Source organism: Palaemon carinicauda, chromosome 20, assembly GCF_036898095.1.
Source record: "Palaemon carinicauda isolate YSFRI2023 chromosome 20, ASM3689809v2, whole genome shotgun sequence".
In the NCBI taxonomy this organism is placed as follows: Eukaryota; Metazoa; Arthropoda; class Malacostraca; order Decapoda; family Palaemonidae; genus Palaemon; species Palaemon carinicauda.
In genome coordinates, this window is record NC_090744.1 from 27,799,886 (window position 1) to 27,814,885 (window position 15,000).

General features: G+C 32.2%; 1 protein-coding gene across 2 annotated transcripts in view; it reads left to right on the forward strand.

The window, feature by feature from the left end:
* The window catches only part of LOC137660234 (segmentation protein Runt-like), a 74,105-nt gene that overhangs the window by 55,615 nt on the left and 3,490 nt on the right, over positions 1–15,000 (forward strand). Inside the window, exon 2 of one of the 2 annotated variants that reach the window (XM_068394964.1) lies at positions 6,363–6,476. In XM_068394964.1, coding sequence (XP_068251065.1) covers positions 6,363–6,476 — 114 coding nt within the window. Of the gene's footprint in view, positions 1–6,362; positions 6,492–15,000 lie in introns of both variants that reach the window. The other variant, XM_068394963.1, reaches the window with a different exon arrangement.

Consider the following 15,000-nt stretch of genomic DNA (forward strand, 5'->3'; position numbering starts at 1 on the left):
CGCACTCCCCAAGAGAGATTAGTTCACCAAACTTTCAACTGGGCTCCACAAGGCACAAGAAGAGTTGGAAGATCCAGGCCTACATGGCTGAGAACTATGAAGCGTGAAGTAGAAGATGATGAGTGGAGAAGTATTGATTTAAATGCTCAAGATAGAGACGACTGGTGAAATATAACCGAGGCCCTTTGCATCAATAGGAGGTGTTGATGATGGATACTACAGTACATTCATTGGATAAATAGATTTATGATAGACAGATAGACCTAATGTCTCTTGTAGCATAGGCCTACTCAAAAGCCTACGCGAACCGGTCGAAATCGAGTATGCCTTTATTAACCAAAGAAGTAAGTTAGGTAGTTGGTTGTTAGTCGACTGTCGTAGGTTACAGCTGGAAGGGGTATACTGAGTGAATCTCTCTCTCTCTCTCTCTCTCTCTCTCTCTCTCTCTCTCTCTATACTGCCTTCATTGCCCCACTGTCAGGAATCTGTTACCTCAAAGACAAAATTTACTTCAAACCTGTCAATATTTACTCAAAGATGACCACCTAGACGTAATTTTGATTCGTCATCCACACTTTGGTGGCTGTTAAACTGTCTGTTGCAGTTATTGTGATAATGGAATACGATCTCATATATTTTATTTTTGTAACTGATATACTGATGATTCAATGCTGTAATTTTTTTTTCTGTTGATTTCTGATGTACTGTATGTAACTGCTAATATGTAGCTTTGTTTGACGTCTTTGGGCGTAATAAATTTATTAAATAATATTCTCTCTCTCTCTCTTCGCTCATCAACCCTTTTCTTCAACTTCTGGTCAATCTCTTTGATTAAATTATGGTTTGTTTATCCGTGATATTTGTTAGTCTTCATTATCTATTCTACGGAGAGAGAGAGAGAGAGAGAGAGAGAGAGAGAGAGAGGAGAGAGGAGAGAGAGAGAGAGAGGAATGGATGTAATTTTCGTATGGTATAGAATGGATTTAGTAATAATTCATTGCATCATTTGATTTGGGTTTTCTGATTAGTATTTCCTCAGATAGAGAGAGAGAGAGAGAGAGAGAGAGAGAGAGAGAGAGAGGAGAGAGAGAGAGAGAGAGAGGACACAAGTTTTATAGGAATGAATGTATATTTTATATGGTATAAAATGGTTTGCGTAATAATTCATTACATCATTTGATTTGTTTTCTCATTAACGTTTCTCAGAGAGAGGGAGAGAGAGAGAGAGAGAGAGAGAGAGAGAGAGAGGGAGAGAGAGAGAGAGAGAGAGAGAGTTTATTTTATATGAGTTTGTAGTATTTCTCGAATGTTTAGAAAAACCAGATTCTTCTTCTTTCAAAAATTTAAGAATATATTTTTAAATCTATTAAATATAATGTCTTGTAATTCCAATAAGATACCATTTTCATAAATGAGGAATGAATAAATAAATTCAATAAACGCGAGAAAAATATGATTACGGCTTTTAGATTTTATTAGATTTTGATATTCTTACTTATTAAGTTGTTTTAATGACAAAAAACATTTTAGTTTTTATCTTCGAATGCAAATGTTATAGAGAACGCTTCCCGGTGAATAATCGAATTACGTGGATGGAAGAAATATTAAACTTTCCTCTTCGATTTATTATTATTATTATTATTATTATTATTATTATTATTCGTAGTAGGTGTAGTATTATCCATCCAAATGAAACACAATAAATGAATAAACAACAACAACATCAAATGCAGCAGTTTCTAGTTCACTGCAGAACAAAGGCCTCAGATGCGTCTATTCATGTCTGGAGTTTGGCCAATTTTCATTACCACGCTGGCCACTGCGGATTGGTGATGGTGTGAGATTTTTATCTGATCACTCACAGCAAACCAACCTAGTATGGGTGACCCTGTCTAATACAGCTTTGCTGATCATGGCGATACACAAATAAATAACCAAATAAATCATTTAAAACGGTAATTTATTTAGTAAAAAAACAAGACTGCTGAGAGCCCCTGACAAGTAATCCAAATGGTGACGGTTGCATGATCCAATGATGACGCCGGGGGGCCACAGGTGCTTTAATTTGGCCTCACCTGTCGAAGGTATAAGTGTCCCTTAGGAATCAATAACTCGTGTTCTCTCTCTCTCTCTCTCCTCTCTCTCTCTCTCTCTCTCTCTCTCTCTCTCTCTCTCTCTCTCTCTTATCTTTCCCCTTTTCCCCTCTTCCTGGACCCTCAGTCTCTTCCTCAATTACCCTTATGGTCCATCCTACTTTGCTTCAGTATTGTTTGTTTGTTTGTTCGAGTTGTTTGTCTGATGGATTTCAGGACACGCTCGTTTGATCTTTTTTTTTAGAGACACTTGAGATTTATTTTCGGTTACTACTACTACTACTACTACTACTACTACTACTACTACTACTACTACTACTACTATTTATTTCTTTATATAAGTACAATTGTTTTTTGCTATTATTATTGCTTTATTACATATACTGTTGCCCTAATTATGGTTATTATTTCCACACCCTAATATCTCTCTCTCTCTCTCTCTCTCTCTCTCTCTCTCTCTCTCTCTCTCTCTCTCTCTCTTCTTCTTCTTCTTCTTCTGCTTTCTCTCTCAGTATCTCTCTTCTTCTTCTTCTTCTCTCTTTTCTTTCTCTCACTATCTCTTCTTATTCTTCTTTTTCTCTCTATTCTTCTTCTTCTTCTTCTCCTCTATTTTCTTTCTCTCACTCTTCTTCTTCTTCTTCTTCTTCTTCTTTCTCTCTCATTCTTCTTCTTCTTCTTCTTCTTCTCCTCATCAATAACTCATCCATACGTCTCCTACGGGTTTCCTTTCCCCAATACTGTCTCCCTCTGTTTTCAGCCTCAGTTCCTCAACATCAATTCCTCCTCCTTCCCTCTCCCCCTCCCCCTCCCCTTTCATCCCTCTCCCCTTCCCAATTTATTCCCTTCCCTTCCTCCCTCATCCGTCATCTGTGTCGTCTCCTGTCAGGTCATCTCACCTGTCCCATCACAAGGTGCTCACCGACACGTCCCGACCGCGTTAATTGGCCCCTGAATTGACCACACACAGTTAATTATTGACCACAACTACTCCCACGCCACGTGAACTACTATTGGTTGACACCTTTTCCCCCCTTACTTCCAATAACCGTGTGCTAACAACCCCCCCCCCCCCCCACTGTCTCCGTTACCCCCAGACCTTATCCGCTATCTGATTGTCTTCGAACGTGTTCATAATTTTGTTGTTGTTGTTATTATTATTATTATTATTATTATTATATTATTATTATTATTATTATTATTATTATTATTATTCACATGATGTATTTTGTGCTTTTTTCTTGTAAAAATAATAATACTAATAATGTTTGTTATAGTAAGAAGAAATATTAAAAAGCTCTGAATTGAATATGATTACTACCAATGAGGATAATAATAATAATAATAATAATAATAATAATAATAATAATAATAATAATAATAATAATAATAATAAGGGTAATTTTTATTTTAGTTTTGTACAGCACCGAATCTTTCTTTTAAGCATTTTAAAGACAAAAAGTTCTCCTGATTTTTCCAATTTTTTTTTTCATTGTCTCATCCAATGTTACTCCAGTGTAAATTGTACTCGCAGTTTTTCATCTTGACAATTTTTTTTTGCTCTGCAGTCGACATTTGCCCCAGTTTCTCCCAGAAGATGTTCCCCCAAGCCGGCCCCAGCTAGCCTTCACCCTGGCATTTTATTATTATTATTATTATTATTATTATTATTATTATTATTATTATTATTATTAAATGCTAGGCTACAACCCTAGTTGGAAAAGCAGGATGCTATAAGCCTATGGGCCCCAACAGGGAAAATAGTTCAGTGATGAAAGGAAACAAGGAAAAATTAAATATCTTAAGAAGAGTGACAACATTAAAATAAATATTTCTTATATAAACTATAAAAACTTCAACAAAACAAAAGGAAGAGAAATTAGATAGAATTCTTGAGTTGGTTAACAAACTAATTCTGGAATAAAAAAAACTAATTCTTTCTAATATTCCCCAATAAACTTTTTGACTTTCAGTTGCATTATGTATACCTCGTGTTTGGAGAATCTGTCATTTTCCTTTCGATTTGTACATTTGCTAGTTAATATTCGTCCTGACTACAACATCTTTCCTTCCTATTTGTACATTTGTAAGAAAATATTCTTCCTGACTACAACATCAGTCATAGTTTTCGGGCCTCGTAATACCCCAAGTTCAGAACAAAAGTTTCTCTTAACTTCGATAGCAGATCATTGCCTGTTAGTCACCCCCTAGCAAACTCGATGCTCCTGCCCCCCCCCCCACTCCCCCCCCAAAAAAAAAAAATTACCCACCCCTGGCTAAAACCATGACATCCATGTCAAATTTCCCTTCTATCATCCCCAGCTAACCTCCCCCCTCCCCCCACATTACCCCCAGGGTGACATGCCTCCCGGCCTCTCCCCCCTCCCCCCACCATGCCATATAGCATATATGGCGACCCCCTTACCAATAAGCCAGCGGACCTATCCTGGGAGCTATATAATGACGATTGGCCGATGATTGGGTAGATTGGTTGACCGTGGATGGAGGCTGCAGCAATGAAACGCAGTTTTTGCACGGTTGACTCCCAATCATGTCCGCCGCTAGGCATCAATTGGTGGCTTTTTCGGCCGTCCATTGAGGTTCAAAGTGATGGCATTTTTGGGGCCAGACGGGACGCAGCAATTCATTGATCTCTTTATCTGTGCGATTCCTCATCCTACTATCCCCCTCCCCCTCCCCCTTCCCCTCCCAACCCCCCCTTTGTGGAAAAATAGGCTCATATGTATTCTCTATATTTTGCGAATAAAGACATTAGATCGTAGAGGTAATAGGACCGTCCCGCTGTAAATATCTTTTGTGGCTTTGCATTTTATTGGAATTCCGTCCGTCAGATATATATATTTTTTTCCAATCAACTCTATGTTATTCCCTATTGACCAGAACTGGAATATCCCAGTAATTAGTCAACAGGAATGCTGTGTATTCTCTATCAATTGAAAATAAAGACATTTAATGTACAGTGATGAATCGGTCCATATGGTTTTATAGGTTACAGTTTTTTTATTGGAAATTTAAAACTGGTTTTTTCCTTCATCGATCATAATGTGCTATTCCATTTGGACCGGAATCTGGAAATCTGGGAATCTTGATTATTCGTCGTTAGGAATGCGGTGTTTTTTTTTTTTTTTTTTTTTTTTTTTTTTTTTTTTTTTTTTTTTTTTTTTTCGTGACAAGCACAAAAGCAAAAGGCACTTGGATACCGATTGTTTCTTCTCGTTATAGTGAGTTTTTTTATATTGTTTTTTTTTTCTGTTTGTATGATTTTTTTCCCCAATATTTTTGGATCGTTGTGACGTTGTTTCAATTGTTTTTGTTTCCAACTCTTAGTGGCTCCGAATCATTTGGTGTGTTTTTAGTTCTTTGTGGTATTGTGTCTATTGTTTTTTTTTTTTAGTTCGAAAGTTATTTGTTTCTTTGTAGCATTGCGTGTTTTTTTAAGTTCTTTATATTCTTTTTATTTATCAGTTGCTTTCATTTCCATTGACACTATAATTTTTTATTTCATATCTTTATGTATTTTTTAATTTCTTTCAGTATTACAGCATTGATTTTTATGATAGTTTGTGCCGCTGCGTTGTCAATGTATAAAATTTATTTTATTTTATTCTAATATTTTTTCTTTTAAAGAAACGTTATCTTATTACATAAAAGCGGGTTTTGCGTTTGTTAGGCTGTTCAAAAGAATCGTTTGATTTACTATATGTAAAATTAAAACTTATTTGGAGAATATTAATAGAAATATTGCATTATTCTAATACATTTATATGGATATATATGCACATATGTATATATATATGTGTGTGTGATATGTAATGAATATGTAATATAATGAAATTTATAATACACATATATAAATGAATAATATGCATACACATACATTCATACATACATACATATTCCTATGTTACCTGATTTGATATGGTGAGGAAAATAGCAGAACACACAGGAATGGAACAAAATGTATATGTGTAAATATATATGTATATATATATATATATATATATATATATATATATAGATATATATATATATATATATATATATATATATATATATATATATATATACATATAATACTGTGCTGATATACACATTCGCAAATAATAGTTGTATCTGTTACTATTATCTTAAAATTAATAGTATGCCATTCTCTTATTACCATCATTACAAACGTGAAATAACGAAGTATCATCACCATCTCTTTCCCGCCACTCGAATGTAAACAAAACTCTTCTTCTTCTTGTGTTGCAGGCAAGAGCTTCAACTTGTCGATCATCATCAGCTCGGCGCCCGTCCAGATGACGACCGTAACCAAAGCGATCAAGGTGACTGTGGACGGCCCCCGCGAACCACGGAACAAGTCACGTGAGTGGATAGTTGGTAGGTGGAAAGAATGAGTGGATAGAGAGAGAAATGGAGTGTCTTGGGGGTGGGTGGATAGCTCTGATCTTTGACTGACGTAGGTAAGTTGGTGAGGCGGTAATGAGTCGCTGGCGTCCGTTGGCTGAATCGAGCAGCTATAGTAAGTTGTGAGTTCGGCGTTCTCGTCAAGTGGATAGATAAAAACCTTCTTCCTCAGTGGATATGAGCAGTTGTGATTTGTAAGTGAATAGGACAGGTCGTCATTTGTAAGTAAAAAGGAAATTGATTAAATTCCAAGTAAATAGACGAAGTCGGGATTTGTAAGGGCAGGTCGTCATTTGTAAGTAAAAAGGAAATTTATTAATTTCAAAGAAAATAGACGAAGTCGTGATTTGTAAGTGAATAGGGCAGGTCGTCATTTGTAAGTGAGTAGGGCAGGTCGACATTTGTAAGTAAAAATGAAATTGATTAAATTCCAAGTAAATAGACGAAGTCGTGATTTGTAAGTGAATAGGTCAGGTCGTCATTTGTAAGTAGAAAGGAAATTGATTAATTTTTAAGTAAATAGACGAAGCCGTGATTTGTAAGTGAATAGGCCAGGTCGACATTTGTAAGTAGAACGGAAATGGTTTCATTTCCAAAAACATAGGTGAAGTCGTGATTTGCAAGTGAATAGGGCAGGTCGTCATTTGTAAGTAAAAAGGAAATTGATTAATTTCTAAGTAAATAGACGAAGTCGTGATCTGTAAGTGAATAGGACAGGTCGTTATTTGTAAGTGAATAAGGCAGGTCGTCATTTATAAGTAAAAAGGAAATTGATTAATTTCCAAGTAAATCGGCGAAGACATGATTTGTAAGTGGATAGGGCAGGTCGTTATTTGTAAGTAAAAAGGAAGTGGTTTAACTTCCAAGTAAATAGAAGTCGTCATTTGTAAGTTGGTAGGCCGAGAGGATATGGAAAATTGTTCTTAGTGATGAACAAGGAAGATTGGGAGGATATAGAAAGTAGTCCGTCGTAAGTGAAGAAGGAAGGTTGCCATTTGTAAATAAATAGAGGACATAGTCATTTGTAAGTAAATTGGAAATGGGGTCATTTTTAGGTATATAGCAAAAGTCGATATTTTTCAATGAACAGACATTGTAGATATTGAAAGTGTACATTTGTTATTGAATAATTAAGATCATCATTTGTAAGTAAATAGTGAAAATCATCTTTTGGGTTAATTTAGGAAATTCGCGATATGGCGAGGTACAATTTATAAGTGAATAGGGTTTTTTTACGTGGATAGGTGAAGCGGCCCTCTGGCAGATGGGGACCGTCAGTACTCAAAACTGATTAAGGAAAATTGTTTTGTGTTAAGTAATAGAAAAGCTATTGCCCCTAAAAGAATTATTGAAGGAGTTTTTTTTTCTTTATTCCCAAGTAGCTAATGGAGATCGTTCTCCTCAAGTTGATAGGAAGAATTACTCATCATGAAGTATAAACGGTTCCAATTTTCTATTGAATAGGAAAACGTGGTTTTGGAATTGCATAGATAGATAGAAAAACAGTTCTACAAATAGGGTCGGTTTCTCTTTGCATAGTGATGTTTTCGGTGTGTAGTAAGGAATACTAGTTCTCGGTGACATGAAGAAGGTACTTTATCCCAAGTGGATAGAAAGATATGTCTTCTCTTGCATAGAATGGTCGTTTCTTTCCTTTATGTTTATCTCCTGATCGTAGCCTCCATCGACAGAAGGGAATAAGAAATATCTATCATTGTTTAGTAGCCACTTTCCTCTTGGTAAGGGTAGAAGAGACTCTTTAGCTATGGTAAGCAGCTTTTCTAGGAGAAAGACACTCCAAAATCAAACCATTGTTCTCAAGTCTTAGGCAGTGCCATAGCCTCTGTACCATGGTCTTCCACTGTCTTGGGTTAGAGTTCTCTTGCTTGAGGGTACACTCGGGCACACCATTCTATCTTATTTCTCTTCCTCTTGTTTTGTTAAAGTTTGTATAGTTTATATAGGGATATTTGTTTTAATATTGTTACTGTTCTTAGAATATTATATTTTTCCTTGTTTCCTTACCTACGTGGGCTATTTTCCCTGTTCGAGCCCCTTGGCTTATATCATCCTGCTTTTTCAACTAGGGCAGTAGCTTAGCAAGTAATAATAATAATAAGCTGTATATCGTGAGTGGATAGGGATGTGTAAGCTATCCACAGCATTCGATCCGGATAGATGAATGATCATGTGTATTCTCTAACAGGAATTTAGTAGACTTGCTTTCATGATTAATTGAAGTAAGGGACTGTTGCCATGGAACGGAAAATCGTCTTTATAAATTTTGAAGGATAGAATTTAGGAAATATTTAAGGATAAGGAGCATGTAGGTTTTGAGGGAACGGATTCTTGAAATTTCCAAGGACTGACTTTGCAGAATACGATTCTTATAAATTTTGACGGATATATCTTTAGTACATTTTTATGACATGATTCTATTACATTTTGAAAGTTACGAGTCTAGAACATTCTAAATGATAGGATTCTAATAAATTTTGAAGGCTATACAGTAATTCTAGTACATTTTGAATTATAGTATTCTAATAAATTTTGAGGGATATGTTTCTAGTACATTTTGAATGATAGGATTCTAATCAAATTTGAAAGATTTTAGTACATTTTGGGTATGAGTCTAGTAATTTTTTAAGGATAAGGTTCTAGTAAATTTTGAAGGGTATGGTATTCTAGTGCATTTTGAAGAAATGTATTCTCGTATATTTTGAAGGATATGTTGGTAGTACATTTTGAAGCATAGGATTCTAGTGAATTTTAAAGGATAGGATTCTAGTACATTTTAAAGGATTGTATTCTAGTACGTGTTAAAGGATATTATTCTAGTACATTGTGAAAGATGATTCTAGGAAATTCTTGTAAATTTCTCGGTACCGTTGAATTATGATAGCTACCCACCCACCCACATATCCTCCTTTTTAGAATGGTTCCGTTTATGCGTGCGTGTGTGTGTGCGTGTGTGTGTGTGTGTGTTTGTGCGTGTTTGTCGTTAGTGTTAGTCTTGTGTTACAGTAATGTGTAATCCTTAAGTAATATAAAACTGTGTAAATTAAGTTTTATTCAAAGTACATAAAGGAATGATATCAATATCTGGATTTGATTTTTTTTAGTCAATAATTTTGTATACATATATTTATTTTTTTTTACAATTTATATTATTTTTACCATTATCACTTGACAAGCTACAATATCATAACGTTAAGCATTGCAATTTTATCACCCGCAAATCCATTTCCCTCAATCAGTATAAAAGAATATGAGAGAAATAATAAACTTCAACACCTTATTTTCACTAAGAAACTGTCTTTGCCCAATTGGTCGATAATACACAGAAATATATAGGATTTTGCATCAAAGTGCAAACCGTGAAAAGAGTCTTTTTAAGGGTAGGCTCCACCTTAATTTTACTATGAACATAAGGGGGGCGTTGACGACCAAGGGGGGGCATTATAGAGGCTGGAGATGAATTCTACACATATCACGGCCTTCTGATAGGCAAAAGGAAGACTTTTAGCAAAGAAAAAAAAGAGAAAAAAAATTGGCAAAAATCAGTCTTGCCAGGTGGAGCCTACCCTTAAATAACCCTTCACAGAATACCGTTCTTTAAGAGTTCAGTCTTACGGTACTTGAACATCTATGAACATATATGTATATACCACAGCTACCTGGCCCGTACTTCCTCCCCTTCCCCCCCCCCCTTAAGGTTCCCCAGCCCCATTACATCTGGTTGTTGATCAATATCTTTCGAGGCATGTGATAATTGATAATTGGCAGGAACGTGAATGGGTTACAACCAGGTGATTAATGTTTGTGTCCCCTTTCAAGCGTACTTTTTTTTTTTTTGTGGGGAGAAAGGGTTCTCTCTCTCTCTCTCTCTCTCTCTCTCTCTCTCTCTCTCTCTCTCTCTCTCTCTCTCTCTCTCTCTCCTCTCTCTACAACTGGCAGCTCTGTATATATATATATATATATATATATATATATATATATATATGTGTGTGTGTGTGTGTATATATATATATGTATATATATATATATATATATATATATATATATATATATATTTGTATTTATATTGTATATTATATCCGGATACTCCTATCCCAATAAAGACATTATCATCGCTCTCTCTTTCTCTCTCTCTCTCTCTCTCTCTCTCTCTCTCTCTCTCTCTCTCTCTCTCTCTCTCTCTCTCTCTCTCTGTATATATATATATATATATATATATATATATATATATATATATATATATATATATATGTGTGTGTATTTATATTGTATATTATATCCGGATACTCCTATCCCAATAAAGACATTATCATCTCTCTCTCTCTCTCTCTCTCTCTCTCTCTCTCTCTCTCTCTCTCTCTCTCTCTCTGTATATATATATATATATATATATATATATATATATATATATATATATATATATATATATATATATATATATAATCATCTGTTACCAGTCCACTGCAGAACAAAAGCCTCTGACATTTCCTTCCACTTGCGTCTGTTTATGGTCTTCCTTTGCCAGTCCTTGCCTGCAAACTTTCTTAGTTCTTCGACCCATCATCTTCTCTTCCTTCCCCTGCTTCTTTTATAATTTTTAGGGACCCATTCTGTTATTATTAATGTCCATCTATTATCTGTCATTCTCATTATATGTCCTGTCCATGTCCATTTCTTTTTCTTACATGTTGATAGAATATCCTCTACTTTGCTTTGCTCTCGTATCCATGTTGCTAATTTTTCTGTCTCTCGGTGTTATTGCTATCATTATTCTTTTCATAACTCTCTGAGTTGTAACTAGCTTATGTTCTAAGGCTTTAGTAAGGCTCCAAGTTTCTAATGCATAAGTTAATACTGGTAGGACCATCTCATTGAATACTTTTCTTTTTAGAGAAAATATGTATATATATATATATATATATATATATATATATATATATATATATATTTATATATATATATATATATTAAATATATATTTATATATATAAACACACCTACACACACATTTCTATCCAAATACAGACATTCTCTCTCTCTCTCTCTCTCTCTCTCTCTCTCTCTCTCTCTCTCTCTCTCTCTCTCTCTCTCTCTCTCTCTCTCTTTATATATATATACATACATACATATATATATATATACATACATACATATATATATATATATATATATATATATATATATATATATATATATATGTATGTATATGTATATATGCATTCCTATTCCAAAACAGACATTCCCCCCCTCTCTCTCTCTCTCTCTCTCTCTCTCTCTCTCTCTCTCTCTCTCTCTCTCTCTCTCCACACAGCAGGCAGCGTTTCGCGCGATATTTACATAATCATTGATCTTAGCTAAACGCTTTTGTACCAAGTCCGTTATTAGTGAAAGGTTATTAGAATGAGCATTTTTTCTGGTCGTGTCCGTTATTCCGAAAAAGCTTATTAGAATTATTGTTATTACAATGACCCTTCGGAATGTCGCAATAACAAATATTTGTTATACATTTTCATCAATTCATTGGAAGGTCTTTTTCATTAAGTTGGGTTCCCTCCGCTTCTCTGCAACGCGGTTCTTTATTCATTTATTCATTATTATTTTGTGGGTTTTGTTCATTATTATATTGAAGTGGATACATATTTATTAATTTATCTCTTTATTTATTATTCAATTGAAGTGGATACATATTTATTCATTTATCTCTTTGTTTATTTTTCAATTGAAGTGGATACATATTTATTCATTCATCTCTTTACTTATTATTCAATTGAAGTGGATACATATTTATTCATTTATCTCTTTATTTATTATTCAATTGAAGTGGATACATATTTATTCATTTATCTCTATTTATTCACTTGAAGTGGATACATATTTATTCATTTATCTCTTTGTTTATTTTTCAATTGATGTGGATACATATTTATTCACTTATCTCTTTATTTATTATTCATTTGAAGTGGATACATATTCATTCATTTATCTCTTTATTTATTATTCAATAGTAATGGATACATATTTATTCATTTATCTCTTTGTTTATTTTTCAATTGAAGTGGTACATATTTATTCATTTATCTCTTTGTTTAGTATTCAATTGAAGTGGATACATATTTATTCATTATCTCTTTATTTATTCAATTTAAGTGGATACATATTTATTCATTTATATCTTTATTTATTATTCAATTGATGTGGATACATATTTATTCATTTATCTCTTTATTTATTATTCAGTTGAATTGGATACATATTTATTCATTTATCTCTTTATTTATTATTCAGTTGAAGTGGATACATATTTATTCATTTATCTCTTTATTTATTATTCAATTGAAGTGGATACATATTTATGCATTTATCTCTTTATTTATTATTCAATTGAAGTGGATACATATTTATTCATTTATCTCTTTATTTATTATTCAATTGAAGTGTATACATATTTATTCATTTATCTCTTTATTTATTATTCAGTTGAAGTGGATACATATTTATTCATTTATCTCTTTATTTATTATTCAATTGAAGTGGATACATATTTATGCATTTATCTCTTTATTTATTATTCAATTGAAGTGTATACATATTTATTCATTTATCTCTTTATTTATTATTCAGTTGAAGTGGATACATATTTATTCATTTATCTCTTTATTTATTATTCAATTGAAGTGGATACATATTTATGCATTTATCTCTTTATTTATTATTCAATTGAAGTGGATACATATTTATGCATTTATCTCTTTATTTATTATTCAATTGAAGTGGATACATATTTATTCATTTATCTCTTTATTTATTATTCAGTTGAAGTGGATACATATTTATTCATTTATCTCTTTATTTATTATTCAATTGAAGTGGATACATATTTATGCATTTATCTCTTTATTTATTATTCAATTGAAGTGTATACATATTTATTAATTCATCTCTTTATTTATTATTCAATTGAAGTGGATACATATTCATTTATCTCTTTATTTATTATTCAATTGAAGTGGATACATATTCATTTATCTCTTTATTTATTATTCAATTGAAGTGGATACATATTTATTCATTTATATCTTTATTTATTATTCAATTGAATTGGATACATATTTATTCATTTATTTCAATATTCAATTTAATTGGATACATACATATATTATTTTGTTTCATTATTCGATTACATTTCATAAATATGTATTCATTTATCTTTTTATATTCTTTTGAATTGGCTACATACCTATTAATTTGCATCACTATCCATTGTAAAATTTAATTGGATTCATATATACTAATTTGTTTATTTAATTGAATTGGATACATATGTATTAATTTATCTCATTATTCAATTGAATTTGATACATATGTATTTATTTATTTCATTATTCATCATTCAATTGGATGGGATACATATGTATTCATTTATATCATTATTCATTATTCAATTGAATTTGATACACATGTATTCCTTTGTTATATTATTCAATTAAAAAGGATACATATGTATTCTTTAATCTCTATTCATTATTCAATTGAATTGAATACTTATTTATTCATTTGAATCATTATTAATCACGTTGATGTTTTTATTGTCAATTGAAGTAAGCTGTAAGTCATGAATTATTTTTAATTCAATTATAATTCTTAATCTTGTTAAATGTTTTCATTTGTGTTTAAGCTAATTTTAAGTTTTAAAGTATTTACATGTTTTTATTACCTTTTACTTATCGTTGCAAAATGATCTTATTTTTTCTGGTGTTTTTTTATCTCTGTAAATAACATATTTATTCTTACAATCACCTTCGCCATCTTTTATTCTTTCATTAATTCACTTATTTCAACAAAACACAATAATCATCCGTTGGATTATATTTTAAATAATAATTAGATGAATTATATTTATGTAAAAATTAATGGTACTGAGTTACTCACTCATTCAATATTAATTTAGTAATCAATATTTTGCTTTCAATTATATGTTCGTTCTAAATTATTTTAATTAAACCAAATCGTTATCTATCTGATAAAAAAAAATAATTATATATTTACTCGTTTATTTATTTACTCACTAAGTAGATTATTTTGTAATTTCCTTTATCCATCCAACAATCGAGTAATTACTTATTCATCAGATATAAGTAAACAAATAATTTGTTTACATTTTATATATCGACTTATATTATCCAATGTTTCATTCATCAGTATTCGAATATATTCGAAAGAACCTCCACTAATATCCTTTTTCAACAATTAATTCATATTACATCCCCTTCATCCCTTCATTCAATGCTCAAATATTAGAAAGAATCTCTACTAACATCCCTTTCAACCATTCATTCATTATACATCACTTTTCAACCATTCATTCATTATACATCTCCTTCCAACCATTTATTCATTATACATCACCTTTCAACCATTAATTCAACACTCGAATATTAGAAAGAATCTCTACTAACATACCCTC